Source organism: Nicotiana sylvestris, chromosome 4 (assembly GCF_000393655.2).
Source record: "Nicotiana sylvestris chromosome 4, ASM39365v2, whole genome shotgun sequence".
NCBI lineage: Eukaryota > Viridiplantae > Streptophyta > Magnoliopsida > Solanales > Solanaceae > Nicotiana > Nicotiana sylvestris.
This window is the reverse complement of record NC_091060.1, coordinates 7,480,335-7,503,096: the sequence shown is the minus strand read 5'-3', so window position 1 is coordinate 7,503,096 and position 22,762 is coordinate 7,480,335. Positions and strand designations below refer to the sequence as shown.

At 38.6% G+C, this 22,762-nt stretch overlaps 2 protein-coding genes and 1 long non-coding RNA gene across 5 annotated transcripts; 2 read left to right on the top strand and 1 right to left on the bottom strand.

Annotated features, from left to right (window-relative positions):
- Nucleotides 1–3,133: 3,133 nt before the first annotated feature.
- On the bottom strand, nt 3,134–3,925 carry LOC138889217 (uncharacterized). Its single transcript, XM_070172489.1, has one exon. The coding sequence runs from the start codon at nt 3,923–3,925 to the stop codon at nt 3,134–3,136; it is 792 nt and encodes a 263-aa protein (XP_070028590.1).
- Nucleotides 3,926–5,352: 1,427 nt separating this feature from the next.
- Nucleotides 5,353–7,599, top strand: LOC104242753 (HVA22-like protein e). The gene is made up of 5 exons (XM_009797833.2): nt 5,353–5,556; nt 5,681–5,707; nt 5,976–6,098; nt 6,771–6,963; nt 7,289–7,599. Exons 1-5 carry the CDS (start codon nt 5,510–5,512, stop codon nt 7,307–7,309), a joined length of 411 nt encoding a protein of 136 aa, XP_009796135.1. The 5' UTR covers nt 5,353–5,509; the 3' UTR covers nt 7,310–7,599.
- A 1,123-nt stretch (nt 7,600–8,722) lies between these two features.
- On the top strand, nt 8,723–20,963 carry LOC138888967 (uncharacterized). Of its 3 annotated transcripts, XR_011406486.1 has the most exons (8): nt 8,723–8,865; nt 14,807–14,874; nt 15,443–15,661; nt 16,671–16,738; nt 17,308–18,603; nt 19,544–19,604; nt 20,095–20,146; nt 20,821–20,963. It is a non-coding gene; the product is annotated as an uncharacterized lncRNA (long non-coding RNA). The 3 variants fall into 3 exon arrangements; XR_011406488.1 differs by lacking the exon at nt 14,807–14,874; XR_011406487.1 differs by lacking the exons at nt 19,544–19,604; nt 20,095–20,146.
- The last annotated feature ends 1,799 nt before the right edge of the window (nt 20,964–22,762 follow it).

Below are 22,762 nucleotides of genomic sequence, written 5' to 3'. Positions count from 1 at the left end.
AGACCTATGTATGTCATGAGATGCAATGGGAGCATCAAATTCGTGAAATTTCGACTAATTTGATCAGAGAACATTATTGTAGTCCTGTGAGTAAAGTGGTGCAAGGCGTGAATTCATCAAAGGTATACAGTCATGCTTTGGTGCAGCGTGTAGTGATTGATATGGTGAGCATATGTTGGAAATAGGCCTGGTAGAGAATTCCGGATGTTGGAATTGGGCTCTAAGCTTATTTGCTTGAATAAAAGGAAATATCTTCAGAATTGATCGAGCCAATGTGCTCAACTGGGTTGCAGTAGAGCGGGTAGGTGCACGAGGTGTTAAACAGTGATTTCGGACAACTCCAGTGCAGTTCTTAGCACGTTCGAGGACGAACATATGTTTAAGTGGGAGAGAATGTAACGACCCGACCGGTTGTTTTGAGCTCTAACACATCGTTCAGCAGTTTGAGGCCCTGAGCAGCTTCACTTCAAGTATTATGTCTCGTATGCATCGTCGAAATTGAATTTGGGGAAGTTCGGAGTTGATTTGGAAAGAGAATTCTCATTTTGGAAACTTTAAGTTAGAAGAATTGACTACGTTTGGTTTTTTGAGTAAACAACCTCGAAATCGAGATTCGAAGGTTCCAGAAGGTTCGTATGATGATTTTGGACTTTGGCGTATGTCCGGACTGGGGTTTGGAAGACCCGGGAATGTTTCGGCGCCTATTGTGGAAGTTAGCATTTTTGGAAGAATCTCATAAGTTTGTATTGAAGTGCATTTCAGGGTTATCAATATCCGTTTGAGATTCTGAGTCAAGGAATAGCTATGTATGGTGATTCTGCAATTGGGAGCTCGATCGGAAGTGAATTCGGAGGTCCGTAGGTCATTTTGGAGTCATTTGGCTAAAGATAGAAATTTGAAGGTTTTTGAGAAGTTTGACTGGAAGTGGACTTTTGGATATCGGGGTCGGATTTCGATTCTGAAAGTTGGAGTAGGTCCGTAATATCGAATATGACTTGTGTGAAAAATTTGAGGTCAATCCGACGTGATTTGATATGTTTTGGCATCGAATGAAGAAGTTTGAAATTATAAAGTTCATTAAGCTTGGATTGGAGGTCGATTCATGATTTTAGCGCTATTGGATGTGATTTGAGGCCTCTAGCAAGTCCATACTGTGTTTTGGGACATGTTGGTATGATTGGTTGGGGTCCCGAGGGTCTCAGGTGGATTCCGAGTGGTTAATGGATCGAAAATGTATGGAAAAGGCTGAAGTTGCTGGTTGCTGGTGTAACCGCACCTGAGAGACTAGGGCCGCAGGTGCGGAGCCGCAGAAGCAACCTTCGTGCCACAGAAGCGGAAATGGACGGCTAGGCTGGGACCGCAGATGCAGTCATTTTGCCGCAGATGCCGGACCGTACCTGCGGAAGGAGAAGCGCAGATGCGGAAGTTGAAGGCTTGGGGGAAGACCGCAGAAACGACAATTGGTCCGCACCTGCGGGACCGCAGAAGGGGTCAATAGACCGCAGGTGCGAAAGGATTGGAGGCAGTGAGTGTTTTAAAAATCGGGATTTGGCCATTTTATCTCATTTTTCTCTTGGCTTGGGCGATTCTTGGAGGGTTTCAAGAGGTGGTTTTCATCATCAATGACAAGGTAAGCTAACCTCACCTATCTTGAGTTAAGTATATTGATTATGTATGGATTTTAGCATGTAAATTGGTAGAAATTTGGGGTTTGAGGAAAACCTAGAAAATTCGTATTCTTGGATTTTGACCACGATTTTGGGTATGGAATTAAGAGAAAATAATATATTTGAGTTCGTGAGTTCATGGGTAAACTTTATCTTCAAAAAAATTTTGAAATTTGGGCACGTGGGCCCGAGGGCAATTTTTTTCAACTTTTCGATCGGGGTTAGAAATTATTATAAATTGGATTGTAATGAGTATTTGAACATATATTAATGGATTTATATAATTATTAACTAGTTTCGGAGCATTGTGCATCGATTCGAGTCTTCGAAAGAGCGTGGAATGCCGGTTATGGATCTTCAGAGTGAGGTGAGTCTCCTTTCTAACCTTGTAAGAGGGAATTGTCCCCATAGGAGAAATAATTAAATATGTGCTTCTAATTGTGGGGGCTACGTACGCACGAGGTGTCGAGAGTCCGTGCGTAGCTACTATTATGTTTAAGTCCGGGTAGTCTAGGACCCAAAAGCATGCTATACTTGGATTATTTGTAATCTTATTGACAGTTTGAATTGCTTAAACCACAGCGAATTAGTAAATGAATTTCTAAAAAGATTTTAACTTCTTTTTCTTAAATTGTTAAAAGAGAATTGGTTTTCTTTGGATAATTGTTCCATAATGACTTCTTGATTGACTATATGTGGGTGTTTAAATTCTGGAACGGTCTGAACGCCTCGGTAGATTAAATAGATGCATCTATGGTTTGCGCTATTCGACCCTCTAGCAGTGCACATTTTAAATATTGTTGGATACCGACGTACGACCTCAGCATGATTTGCGCATGCTTGTATTGCTTGCCTTGAAACTTATTAAAGTTGTTATTGCCTCTTCCCGACTTGAGAATATGTGTATAAATGATGAAAAGGGAAATTTCGGGAATTTCACATAAAAGAAAGAATTGTTTACATGTTTCACCCTATTGAATTACAAATCCTGTTTATATAAATCCTCGATTCATTATATTACGGACATATCATTATTGCACCATTAGTAAGTGTCGAAGTCGACCTCTAGTCTCTACTTTTTCGAGATTAGACGGGATACTCATTGGGTACACGTTGTTTTCGTACTCATACTACACTTGCTGTGCATTTTTGTTGTACAGGCACATGCATCACTAGTGGCCTGGCGGGCGTAGCAGCATGGTTGATGCGGAGACTTAGGCGAGCTGTACTTCTCGAGACGACCCGCAGCTAGCAGAGTCTCTTCTAGATTATTGTATTTATTTTCTGTCCAATTTGTATTCCGGGCGGTTGTTGTATTGTATTGCTTCCTATAAATAGCTCATGCACTTGTGACACCGGGTTTTGTGATAGTTATGGGGTATTTTGTATTGACTTCTTGACATGTATATTTAATTTGAACTGAGTATCTTTTACTAGTAAAAAAATAGAAGAAAAATCAGAGTTTTTCACAACTGTTTAAATGAGAATTTAATTAAGTATTTATGGTTGGCTTGCCTGACAGCGGTGTCCGGTGCCATCATGACCCTTAATGGATTTTGGGGTCGTGACATGGACTCTTCAGCTTCATCTTCGGACAAATACTTGCCTCCATTCTCAGAATCCTCTACTTCTATTTCATCATGAGGCTCAAAGCCAGGATATCTTTGATCTCCACTTGTAGCCATACTCAATTCCATATCATGTGCACGAGTTACTAGTTCTTGAAATGTTTTGGGCTTTATGACTTGTAAAATATAGCAAAGACTCCAATGCATAGCTTGAATGTATATTTCGATGCCAGAAGTCTCGCTAAGGTGATCTTTACAGTTGAGGTTTAAGCTCCTCCAGCGGTTAATGAAGTCAATAACTGGCTCATCCTTTTCTTGATGAGTGTTTGTAAGTTCGATCATGCTTGCGATGCGTCTTGTGCTATAAAAATGATTGAGAAACTCTTGCTCCAACTGCTCCCAACTATCGATAGAACCAGATACAAGATCTGTGTACCAATCGAATGCATTACCTTTGAGAGAACAAACAAACTGTTTGACAAGATGATCACCATAAGTCCCAGAGTTGTTGCATGTCTCGACGAAATGCACCACATGTTGCTTGGGATTTTCTTTTCCATCAAATTGGTTAAGCTTTGGAGGTTGATATCCAGTAGACATCTTCAAGTTATCAATCCGTTGTGTGTATGACTTTGCATATGTGAGGGAAGATTTAATCGGAGGATCAATTTTATCTTCAATTATCCCCATGATGAAGTCCTTCAATTGATCAACATGAATTAGACCTTCTGAAGAAACTTGGATCTCTTTGACCACGATCGTTTGCCTCGCAGCGGATTCTCCCCTACTTTATTTTCGGAAAGCTCCACATGTGCTTGAATTGATTTTGCTTCTGCTAAGCTCTCGATCTCACTTGCTAACTTTTCGAGGCGGGTATCTCTATCCTCCATATACTTGGTCAACTTCTCAAGTGTTTTGTCAAATTTGCAAGTTGTTCTTCCATGATCGAATTGTTAGATCTTATTCTTGAACTTGGAAAAGAAGAGATGAGAAGTATAAATGGTCCCACTGGGCGTGCCAGAATTTGTAGATAATAAATTTGCGTCAAGAAAATAATCGAGACTAAAAATATTGCGACAATCGTAGTATTTCATTTCAAATAATATGAGTGTACAATCTTTATGAATCCTCTGATTCTTCTTTCCAATTATAAATAAATTCAGGGGCCTTTGAGCTTGATCTTGAATATGTAGTTATTGCCACGAACGATGATCTTGTTCTTGAGCTTGAGCTTGATTGCTTGAACTTGACCTTGATTTGTTCTTCGTTCTTGAGCTTGAACTTGATTTGTTCTTTGTTCTTGAGCTTGAACTTGATTGCTTGAAGCTTGAAACTTATGGAGGAATTTGCAGCGTTTGATCCACGAGGTCTTTCTTACTTCTTGTTACATCTTCTGGTGTCTTTTTTGAGTTATGAAGACCCCTATTTATAATTGTGGGATGGAAGAGTTGCGATGAGAACAAACTCTTTCCGACCAATCTGACTGAAGAGTGACAAAGTCGCATTTGATTGGTTAGAACATGTCACTTGCACATGTGGCGCGATTTCATTAGCCTTTTAATTTGATTTGGCATGCCTTGTCATTTTGATACGTGACATGGTCCTATTGGCTCTTCTGTTTGACTTGGCATGCCACGTCATTTGACACGTAGCACCAAAGTGGGCCTCTAGGAAGATGACATCTTAGGCTTAATGAAGTGGGCTTATCACTTTAGTCCCAATTAACTACGCTAGCCCAATGGATTAAGACTTATTTATTAATCCATATATATTAAACTTATATAATTAATTCAACTATATTAACCAATAGTATTTATTTGGACAATATATCTTGAATTTAAAATATAATCCAAATTATTTTATGAATTTAATTTTAATAAAATTTATATGCCTACGGACATATTTAAAAGTGACTATTTGGTCTAATTTCCACACAACCCTGGTCTCTTGGTGGACATCTTACTATATTATATAAATACTCCATCTAATGATGTGTTAGTACTACATTTTGGATCTTGTCCATGAATGTTCAAGTTCAATTGATCTGTCGTGTGCTAAACCTAGAACACTACGTCAAAGTAAGAACCTGATACGGATTTGTCCATCTTAAAACCGACAAGTGTTTTCTTTTGTTCAATAAAGCCTGTGCTTCCACAATTCTTCCTCTCAAAACTATCATTTCATTTACTTAAACAGTTTCTCACTCAGACATTTCTTCTTCGTCTTCTTTGAAGTTTCATTTGAATCATATCATTTCCTTTTCAAAAGGAAATAATGGGTCATTTTTGGACTTTGATCACTCATCTTCATACTATCGCCGGGTAATTTAATATTTTTTTATAAAAAAATCCTTTATCTTTTTCTTATGGGGTCTTTATTTATCTATGTTTAGTACTTGTAAATTCTTGAAAAGTGACAGTTGTATATTTTGTATTAAAATTGCAGGCCAGTGACGATGTTGCTCTATCCTCTGTACGTAATATTATTCCCTCCGTTTTCAAATTAGATGACATACTTCGTTTATCGAAAGTCAAATTGTATAAAGTTTGACCAATATTTTAAAATATTTTTTTATCATATTGACATAAGAAAAATTGCAACTTATAGTATTTCTCGTATAGTTTATGAATATCTAAATTAAAACAGAGGAGTATATAAAAAAAGTGCCCTTCATTTCCTTATTAAGTTGATTGTTTTAGGGTGATATTGTTGAATTCCTTTTGAATATAATATTGTGTAGATATGCATCAATAGTAGCTATAGAGAGCACTTCCAAGTTGGATGATGAACAATGGCTTGCTTATTGGATTCTCTATTCTTTTCTTACACTTGTGGAGATGCTACTTCAACCCATTCTTGATTGGTAAGTTATTAGCTCTCTTTAAACTTTTCGGGAGAATTTTCACATTCTACGAGAGAATAGAATAAAAGATTTCGTCGACTAATTTTACTTTTAAATGGTCTAAATAACTGTCGTGGCGGATTCACACCATTATCTTAATCCACTTGGCTATAGTTCCGCCACCATCCCCCAACAGTTTATGATCAGATCCTTTCTGAACTCCTTAACGGTCCATATTGGGTAGATCTACCCTTCTCATCCTCTGATCTTTTATCTACCGTTCAATCTATTGATTTAATTTCTTCTCGACTGGCCTATTACGTACTGGAGCCAATCTACTACACGCTAATAATAGTCTTTTGGATTTCATCTCCTAAAATAGCAAATGGTTGGCCGTTCGGTCGAGTCCATCCCTTGAAGTCGTATATATGTACCCTCCCAGTATGCGTGAGTATTCCAATTGACAGAATGCCAGCCAGAATTCGAGAACGGTCCATCCCACCATAATGAATCTCTCCTAATGCTATCTACTAATGGATCGATTTATTTAATGACCGCATATTCAAAAGAAGCTTTTTTCCATACTATAGTAGCAACTTTGTGTTTAATGTGAGATAGAAAGTGAAGATAAATATATGTATCATAAGTTATTATTTATTTACTTTAATTTTGTGTTTCTGAATTTTGATTTAGGATACCAATATGGTACGATGTGAAGTTGATCATTGTGGCATGGCTAGTTTTGCCCCAGTTTAGAGGAGCTACTTTTATATATGAAACCTATGTTAGGGAAAAACTAATCAAGAAATATGGAGAATCACATCAACATATGTCTCCTGAAGGAAAGGCCAAAAAGAAATCTGTACACTTCATTACTCCAAAGAAGGTGAGTTAATTTGATCGAGCAAATTATGAATAAGTTTCTTTATAATTTATGTTTAATTAGCAAAATATTAAAGTCTTGATTGTAAGAAGCAACAACAACAACAATAATGTCTTAATCCTAAACAAGTTGGAGTTGATTATATTAATCCCCATATAATATGGACTCTCCAAAATGTTGCCGTGCCCGTGTTTGATCCTCCAAAAATGCACCACTTATGCAGAATTCGCCACACGTCCAAAGACTTTTTTGAAGGGTCCAGGCAATATAGATTAATCCTCATTGGCCATTTTAATCAGTATAATTAACAGTCTATTTTCTTGGATAGGGAGAAGATGAAGTTTACTAAAGGAGCACACAAGAAATGCTACAGTACAGATCACTCAACTTTTTGTTGGTCATATTCAACAACAAAGAAAACAACAACAACAATTCAGTATAATCCCACAAGTAGGATCTGGAGAGAGTAATATGTACGCACACCTTACCCCTATTACGAGGGGCAGAGAGGCTGTTTCCAGGTTGACTAGTCTTTTGTTGTATGATATTCAAAGTTTGCTAGCTGTTGTAATTTTAATTTGACACTGGAAGCAAACTTTGTATTATGGACAAGCTTATAATTACGAGATCCGTTATGTATGTTAGTTGATGTCGATATTATTATGAATATGAGTATAATTTTTATTACACTTAGAATTGTTTGGTAGGGAAACAAGTCATTTCAGGATTAATTATTCCGGGATTGTTATTCCACCTTTCCATAGGGGTAAAAATAACTCTACAATCCCGAAATAACTAATTTCAAGATTAGTTATACCGTATTTTTATCCCAACCAAATGTGGGATAAACTCATCTCAAATTTAATCCTGCGATTAATTATTCTTTGTCACTCGTGCCAAACAATAATACTATAAAAAGAACTTTTACACTACCATGTAGAGACAAATTTAGTCTTCGCCAAGAATTTGTATTTATGTTAAAAATCCAGTAAATAAGTACAATTAATATATTTCGAATCCATTAAATCAAACGAGTTGTAGTAGAATTTCGAACTTGAATGCATAAAGTTTAAATTTGAATTCGCCAATAAAAAAGGGGGCATCCCGGTACATGTGCAAGCATCATGCATTCAAGCAAGGTCCGAGGAAGCGTCACACCCCAAATGATGTAGTCACTGCTTCCATGGCTCAAATTGTGACCTATATGTACACGCAGAGGCGGACCTATGTGGTGAGGTGAGGGGTGACGTGACCCCATTAGTCTCGGCACTACAAGAAAGTATAGAATTGGCAACAGTTTTTTTGCAACAACAATAATGTTGTTGTAAAATACAATAAACGGCAACAACTTTATTTAGTTGTTGCTATATCATAGAATTTTTACCCACAATTTTTTTTTTATTAGCAAAAGTTTTAATATTGTTGCCATATTTAATAAATAATATAATAAATTTTAAATAAATATAAATTAGTAACAACTTTTTACCAACAATATTGCAGTTGTTGGCTAAGTTTAATAAGTGGAAACGACGTGATTAGATTGTTGTTATATTATAGAATTTTTAACAAGTATTTTCTTGTTACATATTTTAGATTGTCGTTCCTATATTTTAAGAGTAATATAATAAGTATTAAATATTAAAATAATTGGCAACAACAAATATAAGTTGTTGCTATTACCCAAAAGTTTGTGGCCTAAAATTTAATAAATTACTTTTACTTTTCCGCCAAAACAAACACGCCAAAACAGGTTTTCCTATTCTATTACTTTTCCCCAAATTCTTAGCGCACTTTTAATTTCCACTGCATCTAGGTTTTTTCTTTTCATTATTCGGCTAAACTAAGTTCTTGCATCTGGTGTGTTCGATTCTTCGATCTCCATCGCTGTGTTCTACCCAAAATCTGGTGAGTTCTCGATTTTGATTTCGTTTCTACTTAATGTTTGGTGCTTTCTGCGTTTGATTTAGCTTAGTCGTATTCTTCTTCTTAGGTTTTCTCTTTTCAGTTATTGTGCTAAACTTAATTGGTTTCTTTTTAATTCTTAATCATATTCTGCTTTTGATCTCTATTCCGTTTTTTCTTTTTATGATACTAACGTTTTGGACTAGAAAACAATTGGTTTTGTATTGGGTGTTATAGTTATTTGGATATGGTTTTGGCATTATTGATTTATGCATTATCTTTGATTATTTTTTTGCCTAGAAGGTACGAAAGTATGAAATTTCAGTTGCAAAACTCCAAATTTTGGAATAGAACAATATGATTTTGTTTTGGATTTTATGGGTAGTTGAATCTGGTTTTGGTATATTTTAGCATTGTCCTTGATTTTTCTTCACTTAGAAGGTCCTTCAAATGAGAAAATTCAATAGCAAATATGATTAGGAAATATCACATAAACATGTCATCAAGTAACTCAAATTACCATGCCTAATTGAATCACTTTAAAAAATTTAGTTAATCAGACATGCTTTGCTTAAAGTAGAAACTAATCATTCTTCTTAGTTTTAGTTTTCAAAGCTAAAATCTAGAGCTTCTTTACTTTTAGTAGTAGCAGATGCATTTTAGGAATTTCAGATTCTTTTTTTTTTTTCACTTGCTATCTTCTTCTTTTTTTTGTTACTTTTTCAAGATGCTACTCATCTTCCTTTGCTTCAGTGGCTATTAGTTCAAATTATATATTTTATTTTAACTGTTTTCTAATATAGAGTCTTCTCTAACTTCTGTTTTAGATAATAAAATAGAGAGAAAGTTAATTATATAATTTAACAATTCTAATTGTATAGTTTTATATTTCTTGTTTTATATTTCATTGTAGGTAAGCATATGATGGATAAGAATTGGCTACTTATTAAGAATAGGACATTACCGGAATACTTGAATGGTGTAAAATATTTTTTGAACTTTGCATTTTCTAATCCTGAGGTTAGTGAAAGAATCCAATGTTCGTGCATTAAATGTAATAATGTTCTTAGAAAATCACGCGATGAGGTGAAGAATGATTTACTTAGGTGGGGAATAGATCCGATCTATGATAGGTGGATTTATCATGGTGAGTCGGATTCATCTTCGGATGATGAAATAAATTCTAATACAGATTCAAATTTAGGGAATGATGATGCTTGCACTTTTGAAATGTTGCATGACATGTATCGTGGTGTTCCCTCTAATAGTCGTTTGTTTGATGAGACCACTGACTCTATGTACGAAGAGCCAAATATAGAAGCTAAAAGTTTTTATAGGTTATTAAAAGATGCAGAGCAAAAGTTGTATCCCGATTGTGAAAAGTTCTCCAAACTCTCGTTTGTAATGCGTCTTTTTTAGATGAAGTGTCTACATGTCTGGAGTAATATGACTCTTTGTTGAAATTATTGAGTGATGCATTTCCCAAAGGAAATGTTCTCCCTAATTCTATCTATGAAGTTCAAAAGATCATAAAAGATTTGGGTCTAGATTATGTGAAGATAGATGTATGTGTTAATAATTGTATTTTATACAGAAAAGAATATGCTGATCTTGAGCAATGCCCTAAATGTAGTGAAAAAGATGGATAGTAAGAAAAGGAGAAGATATTGATAATGAAGTTGCTTCAAAAAAATTGAATAAGAGAAATAAAAGAATTCCTAGGAAGATTCTTAGATACTTTCCTTTGATACCAAGATTAAAACGATTATTTATGACAAGACAAATCACAGAAGATATGAGATGGCATAAAAATAAGAGAGTTGATGATGGAGTATTAAGGCATCCAGCTGATTCATTGGCATGGAAATCTTTTGATGAAAAGAATTCAAGTTTTGCTTCAGATCCACGTAATGTAAGACTTGAGCTTGCTTCTGTCATGACCCGGATTTTCCACCCTCCGGAGTCGTGATGACACCTACTAATGTGAGCTAGGCAAGTCAAACCTTTGATCTAATTACTTCATTAACCGATTATTTCTTTATAACAAATATAAGGCGATAACGTGATAACAACAGAAATTCAAATTAAGCGGAAGACAACAATAAAATATATGAAAACTGTATCTATTACAAATACTTAAGCCTTAACCACCCAAAACCTGGTGTCACAGTGTCACAGACTGTCTAGGATTGCTACATACAAAATTTGAATAACAGTACACTGTTTCTGAATAGAAGGAAGATGAAACAGGAAATAAGGATAGAGGGAGACGCTAGGTCCTGTGGACGCCTGCATGTCTACCTTGGATCTCCGGGTGGAATGAAGGTAGCTTCCACTCTACGGTCTAAAAGCTGCTCTGGGATCTGCACATAGTGCAGAGTATAGTATCAACACAACCGACCTCATGTGCTGGTAAGTGTCTAGCCTAACCTTGACGAAGTAGTGACGAGGCTAGGACCAGACTACCAAATAAACCTGTGCAGTTCAAATACATATACAGCGGAAAAAATACAGAAATAACCAGTCAATATGGGAGGGGGAGCATGTTGTGGGGGAGATAACAATTCCGAATAGAAAGACACCAAGTAATAAAAGGAACAATATAACTCGGATATTAGCAAAGAATCAGAAATCAACAAATGTACGGCATCACCCTTCGTACTTTTACTCTCGTCCTTACCAAAGCAATCATATAATAAAAATGTACACGACATCACCCTTCGTGCTTTTACTCTCTTTCCTCACCATATAATCAATATAATCGGCATGGAATGGTACATCGTGTGGCACGACATCACCCTTCGTGCTTTACACTCTTTCCTCACAATCATACACGACATCAGCCTTCGTGCTTTACACTCTTTCCTCACAAAACAAACAATGCACGTCATCACCCTTCGTGATTTAACTCTCTTTCTCACCCAAACAACAATCACAAACAATAGGGCAAGGGAACAAATGAAATTGCAATAAAAATCCCGCCAAGGGAACAACAATTCAACAATTTAATCCCGGCAAGGGAACAACATCAATAACATCAACATCCCGACAAGGGAGATAACGAATAAATCAAAATAGCCCGGGTATTGGCTTGTGTGATTTCTCGGTCTTCCTTATATGATCGCATCAGAGAGCGCCAGTATGATGATCCGCATTTGCTTGTCCTTAAGGACATAGTTCAGCACGATGATGCCAGAGATGTGACTATTGGTGATGATGAGGTGTTGAGGATGCAGGGCCGAATTTGTGTGCCCAATATGGATGGGCTTCGGGAGTTGATTCTGGAGGAGGTCTATAGCTCACGGTATTCCATTCATCCGGGTGCCGCGAAGATGTATCAGGATCTGAGACAGCATTATTAGGGGAGGAGAATGAAGAAAGACATTGTGGGATTTGTAGCTCAGTGTCTCAATTGTCAGCATGTGAAATATGAGCATTAGAGACCGGGTGGCTTGCTTCAGCAGATGGATATTCCAGAGTGAAAGTGGGAGCGGATCACCATGGACTTTGTAGTTGGACTCCCACGGACCTTGAAGAAGTTCGATGTTATTTGGGTGATCGTGGATTGGCTGACCAAGTCTGCACGCTTCATTCCTGTGTGTACTACTTATTCTTCATAGCGGTTGGCAGAGATCTATATCCGGGAGATTGTTCGTTTGCATGGTGTCCCAGTTTCCATCATTTCAGATAGGGTCACTCAGTTTACTTTGCAGTTTTGGAGGTCTGTGCAGCGAGAGTTGGGCACTCAGGTTGAGTTGAGCATAGCTTTTCACCCTCAAATGGACAGGCAGTCTGAGTGCACTATTCAGATATTGGAGGACATGTTGCGTGCTTGTGTCATTGATTTCGGAGGGTCATAGGATCAGTTTCTACCACTCGCAAAGTTTGCCTATAACAACAGCTACCAGTCAAGTATTCAGATGGCTCCATATGAGGCTTTGTATGGGAGGCAGTGTAGATCTCGGTTTGAACCGGGTGAGGCTATGCTATTGGGGACAGACTTGGTGCAGGATGCTTTAGAAAAGGTGAAGGTAATTCAGGAGAGGCTCCATACAATGCAGTCGAGACAAAAGAGTTATGTCGATAGGATGGTTCGGGATGTGTCCTACATGGTTGGTGTGAAGGTTCGGTTGAACGTTTTGCCTATGAAGGGTGTTATGAGGTTTGGAAAGAAAGGTAAATTGAGTCCTCGGTTCATTGAGCCTTTTGAGGTGCTTCGGAGGATTGGGGAGGTGGCTTATGAGCTTGCTTTGCCACCCTGCTTCTCGAGTGTGCATCCGGTATTTTTTATGTTTCTATGCTCTGTAAGTATATTGGGGATCTGTCTCATGTTTTGGATTTCAGCACAGTTTAGTTAGATGGTGATTTGATTTATGGTGTGGAGCCAACAGCTATTTTGGAGCGTTAGGTTCGAAAGTTGAGATCAAAAGATATAGTTTCAGTGAAAGTGTAGTGGACAGGTCGGCCCATGGAGGAGGCTACCTGGGAGACTGAGCGGGAGATGCAGAGCAGAAATCCTCACCTGTTTTGAGGCTTCAGGTACATTTCTTGACTCGTTCGAGGACAAACGTTTGTTTAAGAAGGGGAGGATGTGATGACCCGGCCAGTCATCTCATGAGTTACCGCTCTGTTTTCCCCATTTATGCTTCTTATTGCTTTGTTTATCGGTTCTATGTGTGATCGGGTTGGTTGGCTCAGGTTCGGAAAGGTTTTGGTAAGGTTTGAGACACTTAGTCTCTTTTGAGGAAGCTTAAGTTAGAAAAGTCAACCGGATGTTGACTTATGTGTTAGAGGGTTCGGATGTGAGTTCCTATGGTTCAGATAGCTTCGGTAGGTGATTTGAGACTTAGGAGCGTGACCGAAATGTGTTTTGGAAGTCCGGAGTAGATTTAGGCTTGAATTGGCGAAATTGGAATTTTGGCATTTTCCGGTTGATAGGTGAGATTTTGATATAGGGGTCGGAATGGAATTACAGGAGTTGCAATAGTTCTATTGGGTCATTTGGGATATATGTGCAAAATGTTAGGTCATTCGGACGTGGTTTGGTATACTTTTTTATCAAAAGCGTAATTCAGAAGATTTTGGAAACTTAGGCTTGAATCCGATGTGTTTTGGTTGATTCGATGTTGTTTGAGGTGTTTTGTAGATTGGTATAAGTTTGGATGGTGCTATATGATGTGTTTGTGCTTTTGGTTGAGGTCTCGGGGCCCTCGGGGTGATTTTAGATGGTTGGCGGAAAGTTTGAAAGTTGGTTTTGGCAACTGAAGATGTGCCATTTGTTGTCATAACCGCACCTACGACTAGGGGACCACAGGTGCGGTCCCGCAGAAGCGAGCGAGGAGGCACACCTGCAGTGGTGCAGGTGCGATATTTCAACCGCAGATGTGGAAAATAGTCAAGAAGTGAGGACCGCAGATGTGGCGTTTGGGATCGCAGAAGCGGTTGCGCAGGAGCGAGATTTTGACCGCAGGTACGAAAAGCCTGGGCCTGAAGGGATACATTATTTCCTTCATGAAGTTTTGGGTTATTCCACCATTTCTAAGTTGGTTTTGGAGCTTTTTGGGAGATTTTGAAGAGGGATTCAAGGGATATCATCTAGAGGTGAGATTGTTGAACCTAAAACTTGTTTCTATGGTATTATTTCACGGATTAGAGATGTAATTATGGAAATTTAGGGGTTAAAATTGGGAAAACTAAGACTTGGTATTGGAGACCTAGACTTGAGAATTTGAGGGGCCATTTGTGGTCGGATTTTTGGACTTTTGATATGTATGAACTCGTGGGGAGACAAAAAATCTATTGATGTAAATTTTATCGAATTCTGAGACTTGGGCCCGGGGTTCGGGATTTGGTTAATTTTGGGATTTATGTTGTCAATTGATTATTTTCGGATGGGCTTCGTTCCCTTAGCATATTTTGATGTCGTGATTCTAATTTTTGATAGATTCGACGAGAGTTGAGGCCGATTCGAAGGGCAAAGGCATCGCGGGCTAGAGTTTGGACCGGATTGAGGTGAGTAATGATTTTAAATATTATCCTGAGGGTATGAAACCCCGGATTACACATCGTTGTGCTATATTGAGGTGACGCACACGCTAGATGACGAGTGTGGGGTCGTGCACCATTGGGGATTATGACTTAGTCCATCCCGAATGACTATTTTACCGTATATTTGATTGAAAACTGTTTGATATCATCATGTTTTGGGCTGAATGCCATATTTGAGCCTCGTGCCAACTATTTGGACCCTTAGGGGAGTTTTACTGATATTTCTTTACTGTTTTGACTTTATACTTGTACTCAGTCATGCTATATTTTACCATTTTCATAACTCAGCCATGTTTACTCTGTTTTAATACATTAAATGCTATTTTAAATGATAATTTGGGCTGAGCATCATGTTTTACTGTTGCCCGAGTGGCTGTGAGATTCTGACTGAGTAAGGCCGATGGCCTGTGTTGTGAGGATACTTTGGGTCGGCTGCACGCCGCAACAGTGACACTGATTATGGCACTTCCTCCTGAGTTGCCTTTTATTCATCCAGTGTTTCACGTTTCAGTGCTAAGAAAATGTATATCAGACTCATCTCAGGTGATTGAAGGACCTGCTATATCGCTTGATGAGAAGTTGTCTTACAAGGAGGAACCGATGGCTATTGTTGATAGGCAAGTAAGAAAGCTTCGGTCAAAAGAAATTGAGTTCGTAAAATTCTTATGGCGAAATCATACAGTCGAAGAAGTTACTTGGGAACTAGCAAAAGATATGCAGGCGAAGTATCCCCATTTGTTTCAGTCTACAGGTATGTACTTAAGTTAAATTCGGGGATCGAATTTCATAAGGTAGGGAAGATGTAATACCCTATATTTTTAATAAGAAGTATATTGGTCATTAGCAAATAATAATAATAATAATAATAATAACCAATTAATTGGAAAAAGAGAGAGAGGAAGAAACCTACTCTAACTAAAAGAAGGGCAAAGCCACTAAAAGAAAAGGGAATGAAAGGGACGGACAGAAGCTAAAGAGGGTTTCAAAGAAAATAAAACCCTTAGACCTACCATGAACAGAAAAACAAAAGAAAGAAGCTTCGGTTGTTTCTCTAGCGCTGAAGACCGTGTTTAATCTAACCTTTGGCATACAATTCCTTAAGTTTCAGCAATACACTCCAAGTAGTTACATGTATTTCTTCCTCTTTTAAGACTATGGAATTTTATATACATAATCTTTTTAGGGCTGAGTAGATATAATTTTGAAGTTGGATTAAAAATTTGAAGGATATAGTTAAGGAAATTGGGAGAAATTCATGAGACTTTTCCATAAATTAACTGGGTAAATTATATAAATAGGTTGGAGTTGATAGATTAGTAATTACTCATATGTGGGTAAATATAATTTGGCGAATTAATAGTCAAATATGGAAATTTTTGGGAGATTTTGAAGAGGGATTCAAGGGATATCATCTGGAGGTGAGATTGTTGAACCTAAAACTTGTTTCTATAGTATTATTTCATGGATTAGAGATGTAATTATGGAATTTAGGGGTTAAAATTGGGAAAACTAAGACATGGTATTGGAGACCTAGACTTGAGAATTTGAGGGGCCATTTGTGGTCGGATTTTGGGACTTTTGATATGTATGAACTCGTGGGGAGACAAAAAATCTATTGATGTAAATTTTATCGAATTCTGAGACTTGGGCCCGGGGTTCGGGATTTGGTTAATTTTGGGATTTATGTTGTCAATTGATTATTTTCGGATGGGCTTCGTTCCCTTAGCATATTTTGATGTCGTGATTCTAATTTTTGATAGATTCGACGAGAGTTGAGGCCGATTCGAAGGGCAAAGGCATCGCGGGCTAGAGTTTGGACCGGATTGAGGTGAGTAATGATTTTAAATATTATCCTGAGGGTATGAAACCCCGGATTACACATCGTTGTGCTATATTGAGGTGACGCACACGCTAGATGACGAGTGTGGGGTCGTGCACCATTGGGGATTATGACTTAGTCCATCCCGAATGACTATTTTACCGTATATTTGATTGAAAACTGTTTGATATCATCATGTTTTGGGCTGAATGCCATATTTGAGCCTCGTGCCAACTATTTGGACCCTTAGGGGAGTTTTACTGATATTTCTTTACTGTTTTGACTTTATACTTGTACTCAGTCATGCTATATTTTACCATTTTCATAACTCAGCCATGTTTACTCTGTTTTAATACATTAAATGCTATTTTAAATGATAATTTGGGTTGAGCATCATGTTTTACTGTTGCCCGAGTGGCTGTAAGATTCTGACTGAGTAAGGCTGATGGCCTGTGTTGTGAGGATACTTTGGGTCGGGCTGCATGCCGCAGCAGTGACACTGATTATGGCACTTCCTCCTGAGTTGCCTTTTATTCATCCAGTGTTTCACGTTTCAATGCTAAGAAAATGTATATCAGACTCATCTCAGGTGATTGAAGGACCTGCTATACCGCTTGATGAGAAGTCGTCTTACGAGGAGGAACCGATGGCTATTGTTGATAGGCAAGTAAGAAAGCTTCGGTCAAAAGAAATTGAGTTCGTAAAATTCTTATGGCGAAATCATACAGTCGAAGAAGTTACTTGGGAACTAGCAAAAGATATGCAGGCGAAGTATCCCCATTTGTTTCAGTCTACAGGTATGTACTTAAGTTAAATTCGGGGATCGAATTTCATAAGGTAGGGAAGATGTAATACCCTATATTTTTAATAAGAAGTATATTGGTCATTAGCAAATAATAATAATAATAATAATAATAACCAATTAATTGGAAAAAGAGAGAGAGGAAGAAACCTACTCTAACTAAAAGAAGGGCAAAGCCACTAAAAGAAAAGGGAATGAAAGGGACGGACAGAAGCTAAAGAGGGTTTCAAAGAAAATAAAACCCTTAGACCTACCATGAACAGAAAAACAAAAGAAAGAAGCTTCGGTTGTTTCTCTAGCGCTGAAGACCGTGTTTAATCTAACCTTTGGCATACAATTCCTTAAGTTTCAGCAATACACTCCAAGTAGTTACATGTATTTCTTCCTCTTTTAAGACTATGGAATTTTATATACATAATCTTTTTAGGGCTGAGTAGATATAATTTTGAAGTTGGATTAAAAATTTGAAGGATATAGTTAAGGAAATTGGGAGAAATTCATGAGACTTTTCCATAAATTAACTGGGTAAATTATATAAATAGGTTGGAGTTGATAGATTAGTAATTACTCATATGTGGGTAAATATAATTTGGCGAATTAATAGTCAAATATGGAAATTTTTGGGAGATTTTGAAGAGGGATTCAAGGGATATCATCTGGAGGTGAGATTGTTGAACCTAAAACTTGTTTCTATAGTATTATTTCATGGATTAGAGATGTAATTATGGAATTTAGGGGTTAAAATTGGGAAAACTAAGACATGGTATTGGAGACCTAGACTTGAGAATTTGAGGGGCCATTTGTGGTCGGATTTTGGGACTTTTGATATGTATGAACTCGTGGGGAGACAAAGAATATATTGATGTAAATTTTATCGAATTCTGAAATCTGGGCCCGGGGTTCGGGATTTGGTTAATTTCGGGATTTATGTTGTCAATTGATTATTTTCGGATGAGCTTTGTTCCCTTAGCATATTTTGATGTCGTGATTCTAATTTTTGACATATTCGACGCGAGTTGAGGCCGATTAGAAGGGCAAAGGCATCGCGGGCTAGAGTTTGGACCGGAATGAGGTGAGTAATGATTTTAAATGTTATCCTGAGGGTATGTGTTACAACCCATATCCACATGTGTTAGTTCATGCCATATATTAGTTAACATAAATCCAACAAGGAATTATCTTTGAGATGATAAGAAGTCAATCCTATTGGTCTTAAGTGATACAAGAGTGTATAAGGGTGATTAACCAGTATTAGAAGTTAAACGAATCAAGGATGTTGTAACTCGTATTTTCAGGTAATCTAGCGGTGCTTAATACACTCAAGAGGTCATTTATTAAGGTATTTTAATCATATAATATCCGTATCATAAGTCTTGAAGTCAAACGAGTTATGAAACAAAAGTCGACAAAAGTTGTCGCAACTTAGGTTCATAATTTTACTTAAACATTAGGTCAAATGTTTCTAATCTTTTCTCATAATTTACAAGGAATTACGGGGTGATCTACCAACCAAATTAAAGATCTATGAGTCTAGTTTCCAACGCATTAAACCGTTCATCGATACGATCTCGGAGTAGAGAGATATTCGCGTTTTCGCGAGACTGCGCCAAGAACCTCTCTATGGGGCCCACTAAGCCGGTTTAAGATATTTGGACCTATATAGGATGACTACAACCCGTTTTTAGTCATTTCTTTTCACTATTTTCAGACCTTAGAACCCTAGGAACATCCTCTCAAGGTTCTCTCAAGATTCAAGACCCAAAAAAAGGGCAAACAACACAAATCAAGTGTCGGGAATTCCGTGGCGCTAGTAAGTCTCTTGTTCTTCTTGTTGTTGCTCATTTTTGTGTCGTTCCAACTCGTGTGGGAGGTTGTTTTAAAGGGTATATGTTCTGTAAATACTCCCTAATGTTCTTAATATTAATCCTAGGTGATTTCAAGCCTTCTAAAGTGATTCTAGTGCCGAAAAACACTAATTGATCGCTAGTTTCGCTTTTTTGTTGTTGTGGCAGCATTGGAGGGATATTTCATGGAAATTTAAGGTCAAATTGGAGTTGTTCTTTCTGTATAAAGGTAAGGAACCTCTTACTCTATATGTATTTAAGATTATCCAAGTTGCGGCTAAGCCATTGAAGCTAGAACTTGTGAGATATATATCGAAAGGTTTGGTAGTAATGTTATTGTTTTGTGGACTGTTTTGCGTTGTTGTTGGGCTGCGTATTTTACTACTATCTTGTGGAGTTTTGGAGGAGGAAGGGTGTGGAGAAACACCATATATATGTAGGGTTATGGGCTGATAGTTATTCGTAACATTTCCAGGTTGTTTGACACGACTACGGTGGTCGTCGTATGTATGGAGTGATTAGGCTATGTGTGGACTATTTTGGGAGGCTCAATATGTTTATTATTGATGTTGTTTGGGCTGTTTGGTGACTGTTTTGAATGGTGTGAGGTCATATATATAGGGGAGGTGCTGTCCGTTTCATCGTAAAATAGGTTGTGGTCGATACATAATAGTTATGACGCTTAAATGATAACGATAGTATCGTTTCTCTTATTGTAGACTAAGGAGTTTTGACAATTGCATAGCTTGAGATTGGGGAAGTATATACAAGGTATGTGAGGCTATCCCTTTCCTTCTTTTGCACGACTCCGATTGTACATAATGTAATGAACGAGCTTCCAAGATACTCTACTCTTAGAAGCTAGCAGTACTTACATTGTTTTCCCTCTTATGGAACGATTGATGTTAATGTTACTTCTCTTATTCTTATGTTATCAATGTTGTTCGTACTTCCTAAATCTTATAAGGTTCATAGTGAAGAGTTAGTCCTAATAACGCGTACAGAGGATACCGACCTTACGTCACTCCGAAAGGTTTAGAATGTGATTCCATGAGTCGAGCATGCATTATATATATGTATCTATTTTACTCTACCGAGCCACGCTATAGTTGGCCGGGTACGACACCTATTGTGCAACCACTGATCAGTTGGGTTTTACCGAGCTCCACGTGGCCGGGTACGATTCTACCGAGCCTATTATGGCCGGGTACGATATGATGATGATGATGCCCACAGAGGCGAATGCTTTAAAGGTTTATGTATTTATACATATGTATCATGCATTTCATGTAAGTAGCCCTCAGAGGTACTAAGATGTTACAGGTTGTATATTCTCTATCCTTGCTTACATTACTGATCGTATTTATGGTTCCTTGCCTTACATACTCAGTACTTTATTCGTACTGACGTCCTTTTATTTGTGGACGCTGCATGTCGTGCTGCAGGTCCTGATAGACAGACAGGTGCAGCTCCCCCACCACAGTAGACTGTCTAGTTCAGCGGTGATTGGCGAGATCCCTTCTCCGGACTTGCCTTGGTCTTGGTATGCAATTTTTGTTATAGACATTATGGGTATGTCGGGGCCCTGTTCCGGCTATGTTGCAACACTTATGTTCTTTTAGAGGCTCATAGACAAGTGTCGGCTCCATGTATAGTTTGGTATGCCTTGTCGGCTAGTTTTTGTTGTATAGTCTTTCATAGTAGCGTGGTAGCTCATACCTTATATGTAGTTTCTTGATTGTCTGGTCATCCCCTGCTATGTATGTTCATGCCGTCATATTTTATTGCTGGTTGTCCATGATCTAGGTCTACCATTTATATTGATCTCTTTAGCCTTAAAAGATAATAATGAAGGTTAGATGAAATGTACGTTGGTGCTCGGCAAGTGTGGTCGGGTGCTAGTCATGGCCCTTCAGTTTGGGTCGTGACAAACTTGGTATCAGAGCAAGTCTGTCCTAGGGGTTGTCTATGAGCCGTGTCTAGTAGAGTCTTGATTATGGATGTGTAGCGCGCCACATTTATAATCAGGAGGCTACATGACATCTAGGGTTGTTACCTTCTTCCTGAATCTAGATCGTGCGTAGAGTTGAGTCGTAAGTGTTCGTCTCTAATATTCACCTTGTTTTTTTCAGTGATGCCTTCGACTAGGAAGCAAACGATTAGTAGACGGCTTGATACAGCAGCGGGAGAGGGTACCAGTCAGGTGCCCCAAGTCAGAGCAGGACAAAGTGAGGCTCAAAGTGAGATGCCCTCTCATACCTCATCTACTCCATCTCCTCCAGAGGATATTAGAAGGCACCCAGCGCCTCCAGTTCCTCCGTCTGGCACTCCAGACCAGGATATGCGGAGTGCTTTGCAGTTATTGACTAGCTTGGTAGCTGCTCAGGCTCAGAGGCAGAATACAGGTGCTGCTGAGAAACCAGTTAGTACAAGAGTTCGTGATTTTATTAATTTAGACCCTCCAGTGTTTACCGGATCAGACCCCAAGGAGGACCCACAGACTTTTATTGACCAGGTTCATCGTACACTTCGGGTTATGCATGTTAGTGATACAGAGGCAGTAGAGTTGGCTTCTTATCGGCTACGGGATTTAGCAGTTCTCTGGTATGATAGTTGGGAGAGATCCAGGGGTCCGAACCCTCCTCCAACTGTGTGGAAGGAATTTTCTGAGGCCTTTCTTCGTCACTACTTGCCAGTTGAGATACGACGAGCTAGAGCTGATAAGTTCTTGAACCTTAGACAAGGTAATATGAGTGTGCGAGAGTACAGTATGCAGTTTGATTCTTTGGCAAGGTATGCTCCCCATATGGTGGCCGAGATGAGTGATAGGGTGCATATGTTCGTGAATGGGTTGGGACCACATCTAATAAATGAGTGTACGACAGCCTCCTTGGTGGAGGGCATGGATATTTCCCGTATTCAAGCTTATGCCCAGACCCTAGAGGATCGTAAGCGCCAGCAGAGGGCAGTTAGGGAGCAGGATAGGGGCCAGCATAAGAGGGCGAGATTTGCAGGGTATTCTGATGACTTCAGAGGCAGCATCAGGCCATAGTTTTCGAGGAGTTCGGCGCCACCTGTAGCTAGTGCTCCTCCACAGTTTCAGAGACCTCGATATGATCGATCCTATTCTGGTCCAGGTCAGAGTTCGCGGGCATCTGGCTCGCAACATCACAGGGATACTAGTCAGATGAGACCCCCAACACCACGTTGTGATCAGTGCGGCAAGGCCCACTTTGGACTGTGTCGTCGAGGTTCTGATGCATGTTATTCGTGCGGGCATCCTGGCCATATGATGCGGGATTGTCCTAATAGAGGAGGTGATGGTATGGCTCAGCCGACTGGATCTGTGTCTGGTTCTTCCTCATCAGTTCGACCTCCAGCATGGGG

Coding starts and splice junctions, on each gene's coding strand:
- LOC138889217 (XM_070172489.1), bottom strand. CDS start 3,925: ATGGGGATAATTGAAGATAAAATTGATCCTCCGATTAAATCTTCCCTC.
- LOC104242753 (XM_009797833.2), top strand. CDS start 5,510: ATGGGTCATTTTTGGACTTTGATCACTCATCTTCATACTATCGCCGG. Junction 5,708..5,975: donor ACGATGTTGCTCTATCCTCT/GTACGTAATATT, acceptor AATATTGTGTAG/ATATGCATCAATAGTAGCTA. Junction 6,099..6,770: donor CTTCAACCCATTCTTGATTG/GTAAGTTATTAG, acceptor ATTTTGATTTAG/GATACCAATATGGTACGATG.